At 48.9% G+C, this 23,388-nt stretch overlaps 1 protein-coding gene across 3 annotated transcripts in view; it reads right to left on the minus strand.

Moving 5' to 3' along the window:
- ZFP64 (ZFP64 zinc finger protein) overlaps window positions 1-23,388 on the minus strand; it is a 64,950-nt gene that overhangs the window by 35,665 nt on the left and 5,897 nt on the right. Inside the window, exons 3-6 of one of the 3 annotated variants that reach the window (XM_037133663.2) lie at window positions 16,342-16,503; window positions 15,233-15,295; window positions 12,084-12,335; window positions 4,657-6,728 (exon numbers count right to left, since the gene is read on the minus strand). In XM_037133663.2, coding sequence (XP_036989558.2) covers window positions 5,452-6,728; window positions 12,084-12,335; window positions 15,233-15,295; window positions 16,342-16,503 — 1,754 coding nt within the window. In that variant the 3' untranslated portion in view covers window positions 4,657-5,451. Of the gene's footprint in view, window positions 1-4,656; window positions 6,729-12,083; window positions 12,336-15,232; window positions 15,296-16,341; window positions 16,504-23,388 lie in introns of those variants that run through there. The other 2 variants (XM_037133662.2, XM_037133665.2) reach the window with 2 other exon arrangements.

Consider the following 23,388-nt stretch of genomic DNA (forward strand, 5'->3'; position numbering starts at 1 on the left):
CTGTTCTCATCTCAGCTTCTCAAGGAGGCTTTCCCTGACCAGCCTACTTAAAACTGCAACCCCTTGCCCCCGACCCCCCACCAAGCACTTATCCCTTCCAGGACATTGTATGAGGTGCTTACGTGTCCTGTTTATTATGTATTCTCTGTTTCCCCACACTAAGGAGGCTGACCTCACCGGAAGTCACTCTCTTTGATCCTTGACAGTCCCAAGTTTCGGGAACTGGGCCTGGAACGTAACAAGTGCTGAAGAAACACGGACGGACTGAGTGAACGAGGCCAATCAGCACTTTTGCCTGGGCATTAGAGTGGTCGGTCTCAGCCCCGAGATCCACAGTTCTGGGAGAGAAGACGACACGATGGGAGACAGCAGCACTCCAGATAATTAGATGCTTTCAGACCCGACGGTACCATCGACTGTTCTGCACTCCCGTGCAGGGTCCTCCTGGCTCCCTGGGCCCCTCTGCAAGTCCCATAATGTACTCGAAGGATCTACCAACAAGCTGACATCGCGACAGCTGACAGGTGTCCAAACCTTTCACCTCCCAGTCCTCCTTTTCCCAGTAACCAGATTTCATCCATTTCCACCCTGGAAACTCAGTGAAGGAACTCTCAGGAAAAGACAATACTAGAAAAATATAGTGGTACGGAAGTGCACACCTGAAACCCATATAATTTTATTAACCAATGCCACTCCAATACATTCAATAAAAATTTAAAAAATAAAATAAAAAATAAAAACGGTTAACACTAGATGAATGACTATCATCACTGCTAAACAACCACAAGATCAGCATTACGAACTTTGCTTCCTAAAGTAATGCTTTTGAAATTTTCTAGTTAACATTTTGGAAAAAAATTAAGAGATTGGTTTAAGGGAGAATATTCAAAAATACTATTTTATACTTAGAGTTTGCACAAAATCTTGATACGCCTAAGAAACCAGGTTTTAAAAATACAAACAAAGCCCTGGCTGGGTAGCCTGGTTGGTTGGAACATCGTCTGATGGGCCAAGGTTTCAGGTTCGATCCCTGGTCAGAGCACCGACAAGAAGCAACCAACGAATGCACAAGTCAGTGGAATAACAAGTCAGAGTTTCACGCCCTCACTCTCCGCCTCCCTCCCTAATAAAAACTCTAAGTAAAAATTAGTGCAGACGGAAATGACCTAAGTACATAAAAACCAAAACCCAAAGGAAGCACAAATTTTATATTAAATTTGAAAATTGTAAAGCTATTCAAGTAAAAGTTAGAGGCACAACAAAGATGCCAGCTGTGGCAACACTGTTTGGCTAATGCAATAGGACATGATAACAGAATTAGTGTAAATATTATAAGGAAGAGATAAAACAACCTGGAACTAAGGGGATTGTGTTGTAACCATCATAAATCATATTTATCATAAACCAAGAGTTTCTAATAAATACTGTCAATTAAGAAGAATGTTTGCTAAGACAACTCAGTACAGACAATTATACCCAAATGGCTATTCTCTAGGCTTGAAACGAATAATTATTTTTAAATGGAAAAAAGATCCTACTTACAATAAAATTCAGAATATGAAAATATAGGCCTATATGATAAGACTATATTGTAGATGAAGAAAGCCACGTATTGTAATTTCATCAAATAATGTTTACAACAGCAACTGAATCAGTGTTTGGGTGGAAGGGTGAACATTTTTTAAAAAGTCATTCTTTTCATAAGTTCACATATCACACTGATGTAATTCTAATCAAAGTCCTCAAAAGGTTTTCTTTTTCTGGGGGGAGTGGGTCTGGACAAATGACAGTTAATTGATAAATATGAATAGCTAAGAGTTGCTAAGAACATTTTGGAAAAGAATATCTACAGAGAAGCTTTGTACAATAAGTCCCAAAGATATTAAGGTTTACCTTAATGCTAACACAAATATCCGCGGTTGGCTAACCAGAGAAGATGTAAAGATCCACGGGCCAAAACAGAGATTCCGGAATAGATCCAAAGATGTTTGGTGCTTCAGGTAAAGATGAAATTAAGATTTCAGTTCCAAGGACAGTAAGACCGTGATTAACAAATGGTCCTGGTTGTGAACGGGCAACCAGACTCCTCCATCACGACGAGTACATAAACACGAATTCTGGCAGCAGTGAGGTGCTCAACTAACTAAAAACAAACAATAAACATATTAAAGAAAAACCTCAGAAGGGAGGGATTTCACAAAAAAAGGCAGAAGCCACAAATTAAGCAAGAGAGGAATCCACCTGCATAAAAAGGTGGGTATTTTTGCCCTGGCTGGTGTGACTCAGTGGAGCACCAGACTGTTCAGCAAAGGGCTGCCAGTTTGATTCCCAGTCGGGGCCCATGCCTGGGTTGCGAGCCAGGTACCCAGTAGGGGGCATGTGAGGGGCAACCACATGTTGATGTTTCTCTCCTTCTCTTTCTCCCTCCCCTTTCCCTCTCTCTAAAAATAAATAAATGAAGTCTTAATAAAAAAAGACGCGTATTTTTATATGGAAAGAACACCATAAGGAAAGTCCAAAGATGAAGGACAGGAGGGAAGAAAACTCTATAACATGTGGCCGATATGGGGTTCATACCCCCGAGTTCCCAACAACCCAAGGAGAAAAATGAGCATGTACAAGTTTAAAGTTCACGGAAGAGAAAAACACAAGTGCTCAACTAGTCTATGCAGAAATGTCACAGAAATGCAGGTCAGAACACCAGTGAGGGACATGCCCAGGGACTAGATAACTCGCGCTTCACTCATCAGGGTGACAAGACTTCAAGACAGAAGACCCCCGGGGCCGGCAATACCTGGGCCCACACTGGATGAGACCACCCTTCTGAAACCCACACAGGTGCAAACCAGGGAAACGAACCGACATCCAAAAGCACAAATGAACATGAAGCGTTTACATAGGATGCCTACCGGGGCCGTTTGTAATGGGGAACGAAAACCAAAACCTACATACCCATGAAGAAGAAGACTGTGGACCACGGCATGGTTTAGTCACACTCTAACTTTTGCTTAAAAAAAACGAAGTTGGGGACAGCTGTATGGACCCTCGGTACTGTTAGTAATGGAACAAGAACAAGTCGTAGAGAAACAGACATAGTGTGATCCAATTACTGCAAAAATAGGAAAAAGCCTTTCCTAGGTTATCTTGAGAGCTTGTATGTCAGTATGAATGCAGAGAAAAATTTATCTTGGTTGTAAAAGAAGCTGAAGATGATTTTTCAAAGATTTTATTTATTTATTTTTAGAGAGGGGAAGAGGAGGAGAGAAACATCAGCGTGTGGTTGTCTCTCACATGTCCCCCACTGGGGACCTGGCCTGCAGCCCAGGCATGTGCCTTGACCAGGAATCGAATCAGCAACCCTTTGATTTGCAGGCCTGGGCTCAATCCACTGAGCTACACCAGCCAGTGTGAGCTAAAGATTATTGGTTTGGTTTTTATATAATTCTGTAGAGTTTCTTGCAAACAACAAGTTTTTTCCTGTTTTAGCATGCTTCAAGAAAATCTAAATATACATGTATATATGTTTATATGGAGGGCAGTAGTTGGATAGAGGTATAAAGATATAAAAAGAAATACACTATATAAAAGAGGCAATACTATGTTCAGTTCAACCTCAGCTCTGTAACTGGAGAAGAAAACATACAGACACGGCAAGGAGAAAAGATCGGGAGACAGACGTGAAAGTGGTCCCGACGTTTACATCTGAATAGTGAGACTATTTAGTGACTAGTTTTTTTAAAGAATATGTTTCCATACTTTCTATTGTAAACTTACATTGCATTCAGAATCAGGAAAAAAACGTTTTAAAAGCTGAAAAAAGAAAAAGGGGGCACTCTGTGAGAAAAAGAAAGCAGTAAAAAACAATTTCTTAACCATGGAAGCTTCCCAGATGAACTCCAATAGCTGAGCCTCTTAAAAAGCCAAATGCAAATCCTAGAGCAACGGCGTTATTAAAATACTAACATAGGATCCTGCAGGCTTTTCTGATTTCTTATCAAACCAGAGTTAACAAATCATTACTACCATTGAAATGAAAATGAGCATACATACATTCTGGCGAAGGAAACAGTGAGTTATCAGAATTGTGTTCAAATATTAAGGAGCAAAGGAAGAAAGACAAACCCAGCTCAAACTCTGTATCTATCTCCCCAGGGCAGATGACTTTTCATTTTTCTTAGTTTGTTATGTATCTTTTATGGGAAAGTGAGCTCATGTGCCTGAGAACTTTAGTTTATGTGTCAGGGAAGGAAAAGTACACGAAACTTCTGATTAAAGAAAAGCATCTAAGTGTTCTTCTAACATTTTAAACAGACTCCTCTCACAAGAGGAACCTCCCCAGTTCACAATCCTTGCTGACACTCTGTGAGAGTGTGATTCGTTCATTCATTACTTACCAAGAGCCCACCAGGATCGTGCTAGAGGCTGGAAATCAGCCGTCTTTGGGTATAAGCTTGGGTCCCCCCCTAGCTTGCTCTCTGGCGCCATCTAGTGGTCAAACAGCACTTCCATAGAAAACATGAACATTAGACTTTCCCTCCTCCCAGCACAGCTATGGTTTGGAAAAACCGAGGTGCTTCTCTGGTCCTCCTCGGGACTGCACCAACATGGGTCTCTGAAACGGCGTCCTAGAACACGCTGTTCTAAAAGTCAGTAGAAACTTGCCTCGTATTTGCACCTAAACAGAAACATCAGAAACTCTGAAGTTTCAAAATGGAAATGATAGTGGCACCGCTGTAGGTCCCACACATATTTAATATGACCCTTGAGGAGGTAAGATGTTTGTATAATGCTTATGAGAAAGGACTACAAACCTTTGCTTCTTCAAGTTCTCTTTAATATGATAATTCACATCCCCTCAACTCCAAATCACACCGTGACTACAGAATCATTAACATTCAGTGTATTTTCATCATGTATCAATTTATTAGGAAACCATTCCTTTTAATCTCATTAGCACTAAACTTTTTTTTTTGTCAAATACCCATGTAACATCATGTAGAAAATGGTCCTTCATACCAGAGATTTGTATCCATGTACTGACACACAGGTACCCCAAACTCCGGGGCTATTTCAGAACGGCATGTAAGAAAGGCTGGGAAGTACCATCTGCCACATAAGATTAATGAGATGGAAAAATCCTTTATTGGAGTTGGGAGATCAGCTTGGAAACAAATGTGCTCACTCCTCAGTGCACTGGGTTCCAACCCCCAGTCGGAATCAGCCTGGTAACATTTGAGATTCTACAAGTTACAACACCGTGATTCACAGGGGGTCTCGAAGGTCTGACAGCATTAAAAAATTATAGTAAGCGGTATAAAATTACAGTTTATTACAGGGGTGGGCGTGTTCTCACAACGACCTTTAAAAACGTAGAGGGCACATGTCTCCTAGAACTCTGAGTCTGACACTTTCTGGTCACATCCACCCCCTTTTTCTTTTGTGTTTCAAGCACTAATCTGGTATGGAGTCCGCTGGGCAGAGCAGAGCTGGGTGGGCCGCTCCCTGAATGATGGAGTAAGTCTGCTTGGGCAGCTCTTGCTGGGCAGAGGAGAACAGGGGTGGGGCCGCAGTGGCCACGGCGAGGTTCTGGCCGTCGCTCACCACAGTCACTTCGGCTGCGCCCTCCTGAATCAGAGCGTTAAGGCCTTCGAAGTCAGTGCAGGTGATGCCAGAGCTGGTGATGTAGGTCTGGCCACCGGAGCCTTCCTGGGCGCTGCCGGGGGCCGCGGGGATGAGGGTCTGGTGCAGAGTGGCTCCATCCGTCTGGTCGTGCGTGGTGAGCAGGACGGCCGGCTGGGCCAGCGCGCCCGCCTCGCCCGGACACCCTGAGGACTGAGGAGGGGCGATCAGGTTGACCTGGCGTAGGATCTGCAGCCGGCTGTTCCCGGGGAGTTCCTCCGGGCTCTGGGCCACCAGGGCCGAGGGCACTATGTTCACAGCGGCGGCAGCGGCCTGGACGATGGTGTTTGCCTGGGGCACCTGGTGCCCCACGATGATCTTGACTCTCCCCTCGCTGAACTGGGGCACTTGGCTGGGCTGGAGCGGCACCTGGAGGGGCCCCACGGCGAGGGGTGCGGCCGGCTGCCGGCCGGGGTCGATCTGAAACTGCAGGACGGTCACGTCCGAGTTCTTGCTCTCGCTGTACTCACTGTGCTGCCTCTTGTGGCTCCGCAGTGAGTCCTCCCGCATGAAGGAGGCGTCGCATATGTCACAGTGGAAAGTCTTCTTGGCGTCCAGCTTGGCCACCTGCCGGCTGCTCTGGCGGCCCGTGTCTTTCCTCTCCGAGGCCTCGGTCTTGACCATGTCCCCGTGGAACTTCTTCATGTGTTTGCTCAGGTTGCTGGGCTGCTTGGTGTCGAAGCTGCAGTAGCTGCACTTGAAGGGGCGGTCGGTGCAGTGGATGCGCTCGTGGATGCGCAGCGCCGCCTTGCTGGAGCAGGAGTAACTGCACTCGGCGCACTTCTCCGGGTGCTCGGACTGGTGCACCCGGCTGTGCTTCCGCAGGGTGGCTTTGCTGTCACCCAGGAAGTCGCAGTGTGGACACTTGAAGTTATTCCCACTGTGCTTGATGCGGATGTGGGACTTGAGGTTTCCCTTCATGGTGCAGCGGACATTGCAGAACTCGCACTTGAAAGGCTTCTCCCCCGAGTGCACGCGCATGTGCCTTTTCAAGTCCGAGCTGATTTTGAACTTGGCGCTACAGAGCCAGCACTGGAAGGGGGCGTCCCCTGTCAACACAAGGTGAGTTTCGATGAGAACAGGCAACAACCACAGCGGATCCCCCCGAAGCGCACACTAGAAAAACCGCTTACACCAAGGCGGGTGGGTGCGGACCTTCTAACCGCAGCTCCTAGCAGCCCCTGGGAGGAAAAAACGGGGATGGGGGTGGGGGGCTTCTCTTCTTTCCCCAAACCTGAGCCGCTGCCACATGCTCGGTGCACCACCACCAGTTACAAAACCCAGGAGGAAAACGGAGATCGAAAATAACGGTTCCAAGTAAAATAAGATGTGCGAGTATCCTTAGCATAGTCTTGCAAACAATCAAGCTATGGTTCCTAGAATTAACGTGACCACTCTGCCACTGAGCGGTTCACGGTTGTACCGTTTTGCATAATCCGTTGATTCTGACGGAGCTACATCTTGCAACAGATTGAAGGACACATTTTCCCGTCCGTCACCTCCGTGCTCACTCATCAGAATATTCTTTGTACCGTGATTCAAATGCCCAGCTTACACTTCAGGCAGGTTTTTATTAATAAAGACGTGTTTATCGCGCAAACTTTATTTATCCCACATTGTCTGCTGCGGTCTTTACTTGTGAAGTTACAACATCCAGCTGCTTGACTGTTTAAAAAAAATTTTTTTTTAACTTCGCGCTCGCTGAAAAATGAGCAGGGAAAGTGAAATCGTGAACATCGGAATAGCCAGGATGTTCCAATTTGGTTTTGCCAGTGAATGCCAAGTCCAAAGGCTCTATGGCCCCTTGGTGACCCTGCCCATTGCAACACTGTCAAAAAGCACAAGGAGAGCAGCTAACATTCTTCACGGTGGCTTCCGGGATGACGGGCACTCTGCTCTCCACCAGATCGGTCTCGGATGCTCCCGACAGTCCCAAGCGGTGAGCAGATCTAGCAATGTCATTACCATCAACGCCATGACTGCACACTTGAGGGAGCTGAGGCCTCGAGAGACTACGTGACTCATTTGAGGTCACCCAGGAATCCATAGTGAGGCTTGGATTCCACCCCAGGCTGACTCAAAAGCTGGTATTCTTAGATGCCCAGTAATCATTGGTACCTACGGCCGGTGAGCCCTTTCTTAGGCCACAAACTCAGCAGAGTGAGACTGTGTTCTGGCTTCTTGGGATAAGACCTAACCCGTCACCACGAGCTACTGGGTACATGCAGTAAAAAGTGACAGAGGCAAATATAGCACCTTCGAGAAAACGGAGAAGCCCAAACCTGAACAACGCTTTATGTGTGACTAACCACCACCACGGTCATGGGCACCGACTTCTAGGTCAAGAAGTGGTAAGCTACAGTCCGATCTGGCCCACAGCTTGTTTTGTAAATAAAGTTTTATTGGTTCACAGCCACACCCATCTGTGTAAGTACTGGCTATGGTCGCTTTCCAGGCCGAGGCCAGCAGTTGTAATAGAGACCGTGTGGCTCGTGAAGCCTAAAGTATGTACTATCTGACCTTTAATAGAAACAGTTTGCTGACCCTGCCTTGGAACGTTACTCCTAACCCTTTTATCCCGCCGACTCCTTTTCCCAGTTCAGCGAAACCCATGGACCTTTTCTCAGAAGAACGCTTAGACACACGGAGCAAACTAAACATAGACAGGAATGCAAAGGAAACCGGTTATACTGAAATGGCTATTTAAAAAATTAAGAGAAAAAGTCTGTGGCACAGCGATGCATGTGCTTTATCGACGTGTCAAGCAGTGAGAGCTCGCAGTGGGTCTCGTGACCACAACCACTTCCCAGTGGAGAAGAGAACACAAGACACTCCGATCCACGCGCAACGGTGTCGAGAGGACTGCGATTTCTCCAGGCAGCAAGTGCCCGCACGCTGCCACCGGGCTGGCTGCCCGTTCTCATCGTTAAAGGACGCATCATCACACTTCAGCACAAGTGAGTGGAAGGGAAGATGTAAAACTACTGCCCGCCCAACTTCCTGGGCCTCCCCGATTCCATTCACGGGTCCCTGGGTGGGGGGGGGGGGTATCTGCAGACCCGCAGTGAGGACCTCTTGCCCCAGAACGCTTCACTGGGTTTTCCTGTTGCATCCCTGCCCAAATGAGTGACAATCTTGCTTGCCTTTTTTGAAAATAAAAAGCAACGAGTAGATGTGAAACCCAGAAAAAGCAGATGACCCAATCTCACAGAGTTTAACAACGCTTCTGACGTGGAAGTCAAAGGTTCAGATCCTACCGTCACCGTCTTTCCTCCCCCCATAACCACCGATTCCGTGAACGAGGCATACTGCCAGCACGAGCCCCGCTGGACCGCGCTCTCCACGCCTAATGACGGTGTTGGCTCCTGCCCGCCGCCTGCCCCTCCGTTCCCAGAGACTGACCACGCAGCTGATCAAAGCGAAGGAAGGGTAAAAGCGAAATCCTGTTAATTCAACAAGCTGTAAAATTCACAAGTGCCGTGAACTTAAAAGGAGGAAAGGAACATTCCACAGACACAATCACACGCAGGGCACACGTTTGCACTTTCAGAAAATGCACCTTTTCGGGACCGAGGTAAAGGGGCTACTCTAGACAGCAACTTTCTCCTGCCAAGTCAAGATGCTTCCAAACCGGTCCCAAACATGGGCCCTCCGCAGCTCCAACTTGGGAGGTGGAGGTTTCTGAGGAAATCGGCTGGACGCCAGTTGCGTGCATGTCTTGTTGTGCTCAAGCAGATCACAAAGATGTCCCGCAGCCCCCCACCTGCACCCCTCCCGGTAGCTGTGGCCTCTGTCCGCATGCTCCCCTGGACTCGGCAGGACGGCCTGCTAGGACCTCAGGCAACAGGATGGACCACGTCCTCCTATTCAGCTACGTAGACCGGACACCAGTAAAGGCTCGAAATGGGCTTGTGCCCTGGGGGCGCTCGCGTGCACGCCTGTCACCCGGCACCCTGAGAAGGTCACACCTGGCCTCACCCGCTGGTCCCAGGAGGAGGATGACAGTTGTGTGGGGCAGGGCTGCCGGGCCACAGCCAGCAGGGCCTCGGCCCGTAACAGAGCCCAGCCAAGGTCAGCGGGGCTGCCCAGATGACACCCCGCTGACCCCCAGCACACGAGCAGAACGGCAGGTGGCGTACACGGAGGTTTCGCGGGGGGTTTGCTGCACTGCACTTTTGTGACACCAGAAAAGTGACACGGAGGTCAGCCCGGAAGTGGAATGTTGCCACACAGAAAACCAAACCACGCAGCCCTGGCTTTCGGAGCGGCTGGGCGGCAGGTAGAGGCTGGCTGCACCCTCTGTGACGGCAGACACCTTGGAAGACAGACAACACACCTGTTGAATTCGGACTTGATCAAAGAGATTAATTCTGGGCAAACACACCAAAAGTGTCACGTAAGCTGCACAGGACAAGCTACCCCAAGGAAGAGACAAACAACAAAGAACTGGCCATTTTCTAAATGGAACTTAGAGAGAACACAGAAAATCAGAGATGTGCTGGGCTGGATAAAGATGCTCATCTCCAGCCAGTAAAAGGTTTTCGAAGAGAGAAACCAGCCTATGGCCAAAGCTGTTTCCCCTCCAGAGAACCAGTCTGGGGGGAAACTGAATGAGAAGCCAAGGGCGTGCATGTCAGTCCCCCTCCCCTGGAGACTGCAGCTGGAGCCAGGCAGATTCTCTCAGCTGCCTGGGCTTCCTCCGCGTCTCAAGGGATTCAACCCACAGGCGGTTATAAGCCACAGCGCCTACTGCCGGGTCTAGAGGAAAGGCAAGTCTCCAAGTGAACCGTGGGTGTGGCTTTTCGCACACGGATACGTTAGAGACTCATGGAGTTTACCACAGCTCTACCAGCAAAGCTGTCTCCAGCCTGGACTAACACAAAGTCTAAAAGTGTCCCCAACTTTGAGCAGGCCGGCCGCAGTGTGAGCGAGTTCTCAAAGGTTCCCTTTTCACTCCTTTCAGGAGGAGCTAAGAAAGGTGCTGGAAAGGATGGGCTGGTGCACAGGGTCAAGAACCAGGGGGCGGAGAGAAAGCCTCATCAAGAACCGTTCCCTGTCCCCAGAGTGGGGGCACCTGGGACACTGGTCAGAGGGATTTCAACCACGTGTGCACTTCCTGTTCCTACCCTTCGAACTGCGAGGTTACAGTACCTATCCTGCCTCTGTCCGTGGGCAGTGTGGGGACAGACAACTTGTCCTTCACGGCAAAGGTCTCAGGTGAAGAAGCCCCATACCAGACCTGACGGAGAGCACAAGGTCCTGGGCTTTAAGTCTGATCCTGTGACTGGACGCCACTTCTGGGGGGCAGGCTTGGGAAAGTGTGAATGCCTTTATGTGTCAGAAAGAGGTGAATGGTGGTAGGGTGGACTGCCGTTTACAAAAATGTTCCCAGTTCTTATCGCTCATCTCTCTGGAGCCCAGCCCCATCTCTGGACGCCGGGCCCCAAATATGACCTGCGTCAGCCAATGGGATGCAGGTAGAGGTTTGAAATGGGGTTACATGCTGGGGCAGACTTGCTGGTGTCACTGCTACTGCCGTGACGGGGACAAGCCTGGGGTAGCCCACTGGTCCCAGACGGAGAAGAAATACGGGGTGCTGACCCTCCGCTGACCCAAAGTATGTGAGCATTAAATGCTGAGTGTGCTGACCCTCCAGCTGACCCTCCGCTGACCCAAAGTATGTGAGTATTAAATGCTGAGTGTGACGTGCCGCTGAGGTTTGGTGGCAGTTGTCACCCAGCATCCTTTAATGGCTGATAGACACGCCTGATGCAAGGAAAACACCCGTAGTCTGCTAAGTGACCTATGCTGCTCAGTTTTTCCATCAAGCTGTCCTACGCTGGACCAATCAGTGTCCTTTAAAAAGGAGGGAAGTGACTGACCAACCAGGATGTGGGAATGTATTAAAACTGCGGCATTCACGTCTCTACTGCATCTAACACGTCTCTTCAACTGAATACTCTACCTAGCAGATAAGTTACAAAGTTACATAAAGATGTATACACAGGGTCTGGCAGAAGTAACGCCTGCTTCAGTGTGGTCGGTTGGGTAATAATCTGGGTGCAATAGTTTTAATTTGAACATTTCACCTAAAATGTCATAGGGTGTGTTTGAGTGTGATGTTATGTTACAGAATTACATGCTTAGGACTTTGTAATAAAAGGTTTTGTAATAAAAAGAGGGGCGTTATTTGTGCCGGACCTTGTATATTTGTAAATCGATGTTTTCCACTATTTTACTGAGAAAGGCACTTCTGGGGAGAGGAAAACGGCAAAAAGGGCGAACCACGGAGCCACCAAACGTCCCCAGTCCACCTTCTTCCATGAAGACTAAATGCTCTCCGGGTCGGCGCCTGCGGCGGTGGGAGGTCGGGAGCACGGGGCGCAGGCACCGCGGGGCCTCACCTGTGTGGGAGCGCAGGTGCACGGTGAGCTGGCTGGAGTTGCGGCTGGCGTAGGGGCAGATCTGGCACTTGAAGGGCCGCTCGTCCGAGTGGATCCGCAGGTGCTTGTTCAGGCTGCTGCTGTCGGCGGCGGCGTAGTCACACGTCTTGCACTTGTACGGCTTCACGCCCGTGTGGCACCGCATGTGCGTCTTCAGCTTGTCCTTCCGGCTGAAGCACTTGCCGCAGACTTCACACTTGTGGGGTTTGTCTCCTTCGGACACACAACCAGAGCGCGTCAGGGAGCAATCGCACGAGAGAGAAAATGGCTCACCTCCCGCTGCCTGAGGGACAGAGTGCTGCACAACCACCGAGGACGATTTAGGGAACCCCCGAGGGGGATGCGTGATGGGCAGAGAGCTGCGCCGTGGGGGCACGTTTGTTCCGTGTTGAAGACGAATACGCCATTACTGGTGTTTTCTAATCTTCCCTACACTGAAGCTGAGTTTCCTATTTATTAAAAACAGGATGCAACTCAAATGCTTGAAGTCCAGCTAAGCAAAATTAAGTGTCCCCTATAACCACTTCCCCTTTTTCCTTTTCACATGAGACATGCCCTAAATAAAACTCAGAACCATTGTGTTTTGCGAGCTCATGGCTGACCAGCCAAACATGACATATCTCAGCCTCACGTGCAACGAGGTGGGATTCTGTGACGCAGTCCTCATCAAGGAAATGCCAGAGGAAGTAAATGGGTCCCCTTTTGCAAAAAGACATTGCCTGCTCTATACGTTTTTGCTTTCCCCTCCTCGCCAGCTGTGAGCACGGCCTGGGGTGAGCTGCAGGTGTGGGCGGGCTGGGGCAGTGCACCTGCAGGCAGTGGATGATGTAACACAATGTGCTGTAATGGCACAGGAGGACCTCAAATTCCTGCATAGCCTTATAGCACAGAGCCGCAGGTGTGCCCCGGACCACCTGCTCACCTCTGGTCGGTAACGCGAGGGAGACAAAATGCACTCGCCTGTCTGAGCCAGGGCCTGTGTCTCTCTGCAATGGCAACCTACTCTGCCCTCACTGGACACATGTCAGCTTGTTGCCCATAAACTTTTTGACATCTGTTTATCTAATCTCTTTTGTACCTGTGTGTACCTGCATTTCTCTTTGGTGTGGAAAGAACTCTTGGGTGACAAAAACACTTCCTTTCTGAAAGAAACTATGCCTCTGAGTGGTTTTACTTAATTTTCTCAACAACTGGAATTAGAATCCCTGACTGTCCTGTTTTCTTGGCCAATGCAACACCTCCTCCCCACTGGCTACATCTTTTCACACCATTAATATCCACAGTGTGTCTTTCAAGGCCAAAGTAGTTCATGTACAGGTGTTACCATGAATTGCTGAGCCCATTCCTTACTTGGCCATTGAAAAGAATAAAACAGGTATATACGTACTGATGAGGAGAGATGTCCAGCAGCAAATGAAAAGCAGCAAGTCATAGACAACATGCTATAGTATATAACAATATACAATATTAACTTAGTAAGAGATGGAAAAAGTAAATTGTGTGTGTTTTTAGGCATGTTGGAGGCATGCCAAAATCTAAGAATGAGACATACTAGGCGATAAGACTGGACACGTTTGGGCAGTAGATAAAAAAAAGGAGGGACGTGAGTCAGGATTTTTACCTTTTCTTTTATACAATAGATCAAATAGGTATTTTGGATAAATCTTGAATGGCCAAGTGCTCATATCAATTGTCAGCCAAAGCTGATCACTATCGTCATAGAAAAAAAAAATCTGGCGCTTAAGAACACATCTAAAGTGTATAATTTTATTGCTAAAAATATGCCTAGTCAAGCTAACCCAGGAACAGTAATTTCTCATTATTGTCAGCTGCTCGCAAGCTCTGCGCGTCCCTCTCCTGTGTACTTTCAAGAGCGAGCAGCCGCGGGCGGGCTCAGCCGCTCCGGAGCCCGGCTGGTATTGCTCCCGCCACGTCCTCTTCTCGGAAAGGACCTTCCTGTCAACCCCCCAACCTAAAGATGTGTACGGAGACACCGCAAGAAACTATCCTACAAACCCAAGCTCGGCTAACTGAACATGAAAGACGCTTTCCGAAGGCTTGCAGAAAGGGACCGAAGGTCCAGATCTCTCCTTGCATTTTCATGAAGCCCCTCCCCGTCCTATGAATGATCACAGCGCCTGCGCAATGACGGCACGCAATGCATGATTGACGGATGGGCCATCAACGCAGGAGCGCCGCCCTGTGGAGAGACCCGCTGCCTCCTACATGGAGAATGCTCACCAATACCCAAAACTTAGTAACTTAACCTTCTGATCATTAGAATAAATGCAAGTGACATGTCACCATGAGGCTGATTAGATGTGATGGTGACCCCCGGCGCAATAAGGCAATCGTTGGCCATGGCCAAGGAATATAAAAAATAACTGAGCTTTCAAAGGCTGGGGCGAGAACGAACTACTTTGGGCCACGAATTTTGCCCAATTTCACTGTCCCCCCACATTAGACACGCATGTATCACGGAGTTACGGGCACCTCACACTTTGTTTAAGACTGAGAAAGCAATGCCTCCTCCATGCACAAAGCTTGGGAGATGTAAAAATAAGACATTAAAAAAAATTAAAATCACATTTTTCCTTTTCCATGCATCCATCTTTCTCTCTCCTTTAAAAAAAAGTATTTATTTATTAAGTCCCCCTTCAAAACTGCAAAAATAACATACTCACTGTTTCTAATGATATGATGTAAAGATACATAAAAGTTACTATTCTTCCCCCTTATTCTTTACCAATCACCTCTCTCTCTCTCTCTCTCACACACACACACACACACACACACACTTATGGGGTCCTCTCCTCCAAATGAGAAAAACAGGGACATTTACATTTTAATTATTCTGGCAGATGGGTTTTCAAAGTGGCTGCGGCCATTCACATTTCCCCTGTTAAGTTTGCTCATGTCTGTCCCAGCCCTGAATTTCGATGCTCTAAACACCTTCTGCTAAAGTATGTGTAGAAACAGCATCGTATTTGTACTGTATTGGTTTTCCAGCAAGACTCTTATGTGGCATCACATGTCCGACTTGTGGGGACCCCCGGCTCCTAGCACAGAGCATGTATCACGGGCTTATGCGCTAAAGAAATGTTTCTTACCTGTGTGAATTTTTAAATGACGCTCCATGTCCTTCATGCCATAAGCGGTCTTGAACTGGCAACCTTAACAAAGGCAAGGAAAGATCAGTAACAAAGGGAAACACGGTCACCGCAGAGAGGAAAAACAGGGCAGAAACTTGGAACCGAAAGAGGAAAGTGAAGCCCCAGAAACAGGGCAAAGGGCCATCCCTGCCTCTGGGTCCGACGCACCCAGGTTGGAACATCGCAGCTACACCTCCTGCCCAGACTGCGTTGCTAAGTCTCATCCCCAGGGAACATCAGACAGACCCCAACTGAGGGACATCTTACCAAACAACGGGCCTATACTTTGTCACAAATGTCAGGGTCATGAAAGAAGAGTTTAGGATGAAAGGAAAGGACACATGACAACTAAATGCCACATGTGATCATGAACCGGATCCTGAACCAGGGAAAACTGTTTTTCTTTTCATAAAGGCGGCTGGTAAAATCTTAGTAAGGTCAGTAATTTGCCAACAGCGTACATGAGTGTTAACTTCCTGACTCTGACAACTGTCCTGTGGTTATACAAAGAATTTCCATGTTTCTAGGAAATGCACCTTGGGGCACTGAGGGGTGAAGGGACCACATGCCTGCAACTCACTCTAAAACGGTCTTGGGGAAAAACTATGGACATACAGGAAGAATGACAATGCACACATAATATGTGAACATTTGGGGAACCCAGATGAAGGGAATCCAGATATTTTTTGAACAATTTTTGTTACCCTTCTATAAGTCTGACATTATTTCCAAATTAAAAAGTTGGTTTTTTGTTTCTGGTTTTTTTCAAAAAAGAAGGAAGAGCAATATCTCTCTGGAAATCTTCCTAAGTGACAGCCCAGGATAAAAAATTCACAGTACCTGTGCTTTTCCCAAGTCCCATTTCAAAGTCCCCCGGCTATAAAAGTCTATGCACGCAGTGAGTAGGGGTAGCGAGAGGTGGGCCATGCGCGATGGTGCAAGCTCTGGTTTTTAGCCCAGGCCTCTTGGAGCATGTCAACGTCATGTTGTTAAGAGTTCACGAGTTGGAACCCGGGAGCCCGCTCAATGGCGCGTCCTGTACCCACAGGACACAGTGCCGCCTTTACCTGGGTAGCAACAGTTAAGCCTCTTCTGAGCAGGTGGGGCTGTGGGCTTTTTGGCGCGTGACTTGGCAGGCAGAGAGAGAACAGTGGCAGTCTGGTTTTCATTGCTCTCTGTGGGCAGGTACGTTTGGTAGCCGTGCTCGAAGACAAATTCTGGAGCTGAAACTGAAAGACACGGTGGTTACCGATGTTCATGGTATGGATGTCCAACAGCTCGCAGTCCCTTTGGCCTACCTTCCTTTCTAGAGAACGAATGGGTTGGATTGCTTTCGCAACTTCCCTAGCTGCTTGGAAGTGTTCACGGGACCCTGTTCTAGCCTGTGAGACTCTTGAGAATACTTGCTGGGAAAGATTTTCTCCTTGATTAAACAAACAAACAAACAAACAAACAAACAAACAAAAGAACAAGTAGGGGGCAAAAAGAGAGACAATGGAAGAAAGCTCATTCTTGCTGCCCCGGTTGCACCACTTCCTGTCTTCGGACGTGCCAGAATGAAGACGTGATGCCCGGATCTGCGGCAGCCATTCTGTAAACGTAAGGGAACGACCACCAAGAAAATCAGATGTTGAGCCAGAGTTCTCAAAGCACCCGAACCCAGACTTACTAAATAAACAAGAAGTGTCCCTATTGCTTACACCACACAGGTTTCCTGTGAATCCAGCCAAATGCATGAGATACTTTCATAAGTTTACCACAAAATGCTAACGAACAAAAGGAAAGGAACTGATTGAAGAAATTCTGGGCAAAACTGCAAGTTCACTCAAAACACTCTTTAACACGAGTACTCTGAAAAAAATCCTTGCACTTTCACTGAAGTTTTAAGGAAGAAAGAAGAGACCAAATATCTTTATCATTATAAAAGATAGGCTCAAATTTCTTTTTCTTTTCCTTTGCTGATGAAAAAAATCTTTGTGACAGCTTGTTAAGTAAGTTTAGGGTGTGAAGTTTGGAAGTATTTTCCTCTTTCTTTTCTCATATGTAGTTTGTCACAGGGAGATTTGGTTTAAATACGGAGTAAATAAGACCAGTGAGGCTCATTCACTGGGTGAACCTCTCAGGCCAAGATGTCCTAACGACGATTATAAAAGCAACTGTCATAGTCTGTTCCCCAAATTTCAGTCACGAAGGCACTATCTCTGACATTTTTGGCATTGTATTTACAGAATACACTTACTGAAATCGACACAGACCTAACATCATCACCTACTTTGGCCACACCTGAAGCCACAGTATCTATGCCTCAGACTTGAGGCGGTGCATGTTCTCTTAAAACAAACGTCTTCATTCTTTGACTGTAAGATGTTACAGATTATAAGATGTACCCCTACGTAGAACAGATTTAAAAAGCTGCCAATTAAACACATTATGAGGCAATGCTTTCCTAGTCCTCATTTTCTGTTTGATATTGACATGCCTTAGACATTTCATGTTTATTGATTGAGTTCTTTTAGATCTCTTTGGACTGCCACCTCTTGGATATCTTGAGTAGTGAATGACATCATTCTGTCACACGTGAAATAACTCCCAAGTATTTGGGCAAACTCAAGGTTTCAATTTTTCTCAAATGACACATGTGGAGGGAAGTGGCTTTTGTTGTCAGGTTGGCCAAAAATTCTGACAAGCTGCTACTCTGTCTTCATGCCAAGTCCCTCAGACATGTGAATCAATCACACCTGCTCTTACTGACATGTTTTCACTGACAAGTGGGATTTGGCTATTGCTCCTGTTCCCACTGCTCTGCTCAGACCCCAGCCAGCAGCCCTGGGCTCCCCAGACCGCAGTTCGGTGGACCCCCCTGTGAACCTGCTATGCTGGCATGTCCTTGAACCCCACCCGAGCCTGCTAATCAGAAACTCCAGAGTGGACCCGGCACTGTTCTAACAATCTGCCCAGGTGACTCTCAGTCTGGGAAGCACTGGCGTGGATGACCCTTCTCCACACATTTCAGCAATAAAAGTGACCCCCGCTTTGTCCGATGGAGGGATCCATTTTTCTCGCTGCCACACTGCACGGTCAAGGCGCTGTCCATCCCACAATACACAAGGGCTGCGTCACTGCCAGACTCAGCCCCGACGGTGTTTCCAGGTTCCTCTGGGTGCAGTCACTTTTCATCTGCAACCCGAATCAGCACGCAACATCTTGGAAGACATTAACAGCAACGCAACTCAATATACGTAGTTCCAAAACAATGCACACTCCTCTGCCCAAGTGACAAAAACGTGACCAACTCCGACCAAGCTTGTTCGCAGGCACATGAAGATGGTTTTGTCTGCCGACTGGCTGAACATTCGCGTTAATCCCAAGGTGCACTTGCATTTTAGAAACCCTAAAATGTGTGTTTGGATGGGTATGTGTCCAGGTTCAGCTACTTATTGTGTGTGTGTGTGACCTCTGGCGAGTTAGGTGACCTCCGTGGGCCTCAGTTTCCCCCCTGTAAGTAGAGTTAATCACTGTGGCCACTTCCTAAGGTTGTTGCAAAGTTCACTGAGGGACTCAGAAGCCAGGACGTGGCCATGGTCTCATAAGAAACATTAGGCACTGTTGTTGGACGGAACTAGGCCCTGGCATCAGACTTCCAATGGGAGTTTCATTAAGACCTAGGGGGACCAACCACCCCGTTTGCCTGGGACAGAGGGTTACTGGGGACACAGAATGTGCAGTGCTAAACTCAATGGCTGCTCATGCTATCACGGCTTCCCAATTTTCTATTCCACCACTTTTTGAACAAAAAGAAGGTGGGAAGGTGTTCGGCGAGGAAGGGGCTGTGGGAGGGGCCAGGGCCGCCCTGGGGCCCTGCTCCTGGAGTCCTCACAGTCCTCCAGGGAGTAAACACACCCCCGCCCCCGGGAGACTGGCTGGGCTGCACCTCCGAGCTGCCCACCTGCCCCTCTTCCAGGAGCCTCAGCTTCCCCTTCACCGCGGCTCACGGGAGCACTCTGGGTATTAGCCACTCCCGGAGAGCGGTGTGCAAACATCATCTCCCCTCTGTGGCCTGTCTCCCATGTCTGGTGTTTCCTCTGCCGCACAGCAGTGTGACTCGGTCCCACCTGCCCATTCTCGCCTGCGTTATCGTGGAGGGGGGACGGCGCAGGAAGCGAAGGGGGATCACTTTGGAGGTAAGGCTAATCACATGACATGCAAGTCCCCCCAAGACAGATGGCCCCTAGACCGGAAAGGTTTGTCCAAGAACTTGGGCTTTTAAGTCTCGTCTCTCTGGGCCTCAGTTGCCTCACCTGAAAAATGAGGGCAATTCCCATCGCTATCTCCTTGGGCTGTTGTGAGGACTAGAGATCAGGTGTGTAACACTGCTGTTGCTATTGTCATTCATTGATTTACTCAGCAAGTACTCACTAAGCACCTACTTTGTGCTAGGCATTGTTCTAGGCACTAGAAACACACGAGTGAACCACAACAGCAACAGTCCCTGACTTCACAGAGCTGGTCCTCTAGCTGGCAGTATGCAGGCAATAATACTTCTGATAAACACTACGGAGAAAACGAAAGCAGGGAGGTGGTACAGGGGACGCCAGGCGTGCGATTCCAAGTAAGGTAACCCTGGAAGGCCCAGCAAGAAGGTGACATCTCTATACAGAAGCCCGTGGTCACAAATGGTACTCTGTTACAGGGGTCTGGAATTCTACAGCCAACAGCAGCATGAGGGCATCCAGGTACCCAGTCGTGCTGGAGCCTCTGGCAGTTGGGGGCTCTGCAGAGGGGTCCTTGGCAGAGGGGTCCACTGCTAAGCCCTCCTCCCTGTCCCTTGATGGCCCAGCTGCCTCCACGACAGTGGAACTGGGCATGTGTCCCATCTTGGCCAATGGGATCTGGAGTTTCTGAGAAGCACTTCCTCCCTGATAAAGAGAAGCTGCCCCTTTCCCAGTCTGTGGACATGGCTGAGTGAAGACTTGAGGCAGGAAGCAGTGGCAGCCTCCTTGTCACCATGAGGTACATGAAGAATGAGGCTAAAGGACAAAGCCCACCACCAGGACGCCAAGAAGATACGAGGAACCTGCCACCTTTGAATGACAGAACTGACCCTGGGTATGCCCTGCTCACCCAGATACTAGAGATAATCAGAGTATCTTATTGTTCGGCCCATTTGTAGTTGGGTGTTCAGAGCCAGGGAAAGCAGTGGCTGATGCAGATTCCCAGGGCCCTGCTCAGACCCATCAGGATGTTATCCCCAGGGCCAGGGCCCGGGGGACTACAATTTTCACCAAAGCTCTCGGTGTTCTTTTGAGAGACACTGCAGTGAGTTTACTAAGGGACGGCATGGAGCGGTCAAGGGCACAGACTGTGCAGCCGGGGAACCTGGATCTGAGACCCAGTTCTGCTGCTCTATCATCTCAATCAAGTTATTTAGCCCCTTGTTTCTTAGCTCATTATGGGTAAAACGGAGATGACATTTATCAGCATTTAATTTATGGTTGTGAAAAGGACTTCACACAGAGTACTTAGAAAAGTGATTGGCACTTAATAAGCACTACCTACAAATTAGCAGGCGCTATGGTGGCCACATCCTATGGCAAATCATTACATAGTTTGACTTCTCCATCACTCATGTGCTCAACAACCTTCGATGGCTCCCGAGCTCCTTCAGAATAAACGCGCCAGATGGGACGCATGGCTCCTACCACATACTCCCGGTGTATCTCTAGACACTGTCGTGGGCTCTCGTCGTGAGCGGCCCTACCCCCAGGTGGTGGAAGGAAATGCCCCCTTCCCACCACCTTCCTCCCGAGGGCAGGTGATTTGTTCGGAACTTACTATCCTTCGCTTTCACATTGTTTTCCCTGGCTTTCCCCTGGGGACCGATCTACTCCACTAACTCTTTGACAGGACTGTGCGCATCCCAGATGGCTGGGCCTGTGAGTCTCACAACCAAACTGTCCTCCCTGCTCATGGGCTGGGTGTTCTCCAAGGACAAGCGTCTCCACGATCCTCACTCCTGCACGTACGTGGCACACAAGAGTCCCAAAGCTGGGCCCTCTCACTGGGGCAGGCGCCCTGCCCTGTGCTTCACACACACTAATGAACGGAGCCTTCCGGCCACCCTCTCCCGTACTCACTCGGTAACTGTCTCGCCGAGTGCCCCTGTGTGCCAGGCCTGCCTGCAGGGAGACTGCCTGTCTGGTAGACCAGAAACTGAACCACCGGTTTATGGCTCAGAGGCCTAACGGAGCCTTCAGACTCTTTCTGAAGGTTTGCAGAATCAGCTAGGTGAGGTGGGTCTCCCATACGTCCCTGTGCCCTGGCCACAGGCCACCACGGCCACACTTGTAGGTGAGTAAGCTTCTGATTCGTCGCACTGAGGGATCCCTCAGACCATGGAGCTGGGGGGCATCTCGATAACAGGGTGCTAGAAAGGACTTCGATTCAGGGCTCATGCTAGACAACTTTGGGAGAGGCTGGACGAAGCCTGCACTGCACACTGTCAGGAAGTGGGCAAAGTCTACAATTTGACATCTTAGCAAATATTACCCCGGAGCAGAAGAGGCTAAAGCTGTAGTGGGTAGAGAAGCAGACGTCTCTCGGATCAGTGGGGAGGGGGGTGTCTGGTGTTCTGTGGCTTAAACATGACGACAGACATGTTCTGTTTTTATCCTGTTTCGGCACAGTCCTGGTGAGGCCCTGCATCACGCCAATGTTCTGTGGAACGGCTCTGCCCAACAGGAAAGCAGCAGGGCCTGTGGGGGCCGGCCCCCTCCTAGCAACACTGGGACCTCGCTGACTGTGGCTCTGGGCAGTTTGGGCTGCCTTCTTTTCTCAGCTGACAGCTGAGGCTTTCCTGCCCTCCACCTGCATCTGCTACATTGCCGGATCCCCAGCAGCATCTGAATTCACTTCCCTGGCTAAGTAAAGATGGCCTGTCACCAAACAAACAGTTAATCAACACTGTGGTAACTGCTAGGTGGGGAAGCAGTGAGAAACCTAACCTCAGGAGTGGAGGCAGGAGGGGAAATCATGGTGAGCTTCTAGGTGGAGGTGACTTTTAAGCTGGAATCTGAAGAATGAAAAACTAACCAAAAGACATGAAAAGATCATGCTGGGTCAAGTGATCAATTCAACTAGTCCTGGCTGGGGGCAGACCCTGTGCCAACACTTTTCATGGACTGTTTCATTTCATTTTTACTGCCCCCAAGTCAGTAAGCAAGAGCCAACACACAGGGGCCACTAATGCCTGGTTAGAACCCTCTAGCCTGACTACAACTGTCATGACTTCCGTTTTACAGTTGGGGAAACGGAGACACAGACCTGGGTGTCTGTGACCTGCCCAAAGTCACCTGGTTAGCAAGTGGCGGCTGCAGGAGTTCAATCAAGTCTGGCTCAGGACCCCAAACTTGCTATCTATTCCTATCCCCACTTTAAAAACAGGACACCGAGGGTGCTTGGAATGGGCACAGTCGCACAGCTGGCTGCTCGGGCCCCAGACAGCAAAGACTCAAAGCCAGGGCCCTGACGCCAATGCCCCGTGGTTTCAACCCACCAACTTAGAAAACACACATGAGACGCTATCTTTTCCTCACAAGCATCAACATCCAATTTCACTGCTCTTCCAGGAAAAGTTCTTAGATCAAACGTGCAATGACAGGGAGCTCTCCAGCACAGAAAACATTTCACTGTACAGCCCACTCTTACAGGGAGGAGGCCTGAGAGCTGAGTGGGGAAGGGCTCGGCTTGATCAAGGACCAAAGAGGGACAATGAAGTCTGGACAAGGTCTGGGGGAGGGTATCTGGCCCAATCTGCCAGCGTGTGGGTTTGGGCGGTGGCCTCCGGCGGCGGGTGACTCTCCAAACTGGTTGAGACCAGGAATTCCCCCGGGGAGCTTGTTAAAAAAAAACACAGATGCCTGAGTCTTGGCCCCAGAGATCCAGTCAGGAGGTGGAGCCCAGGTACCAAAGTCTTTAACAAGCTCCCTGGGGACGCTGGCCCACAGGCAGGTCTGGGAACTGTCACAGCGGAATGCTGAAGGCCAGGCTTGGGCGGAGGTAGGCCCAGAAAACCAAACTAAATGGTGCAAAAGAAAGGGGGGGGGAGCAAGATTCTG

The sequence above is a fragment of the Artibeus jamaicensis genome, unplaced genomic scaffold (genome assembly GCF_021234435.1).
Source record: "Artibeus jamaicensis isolate MK-2021 breed Jamaican fruit bat unplaced genomic scaffold, CSHL_Jam_final contig_685, whole genome shotgun sequence".
NCBI classification, from domain to species: Eukaryota; Metazoa; Chordata; class Mammalia; order Chiroptera; family Phyllostomidae; genus Artibeus; species Artibeus jamaicensis.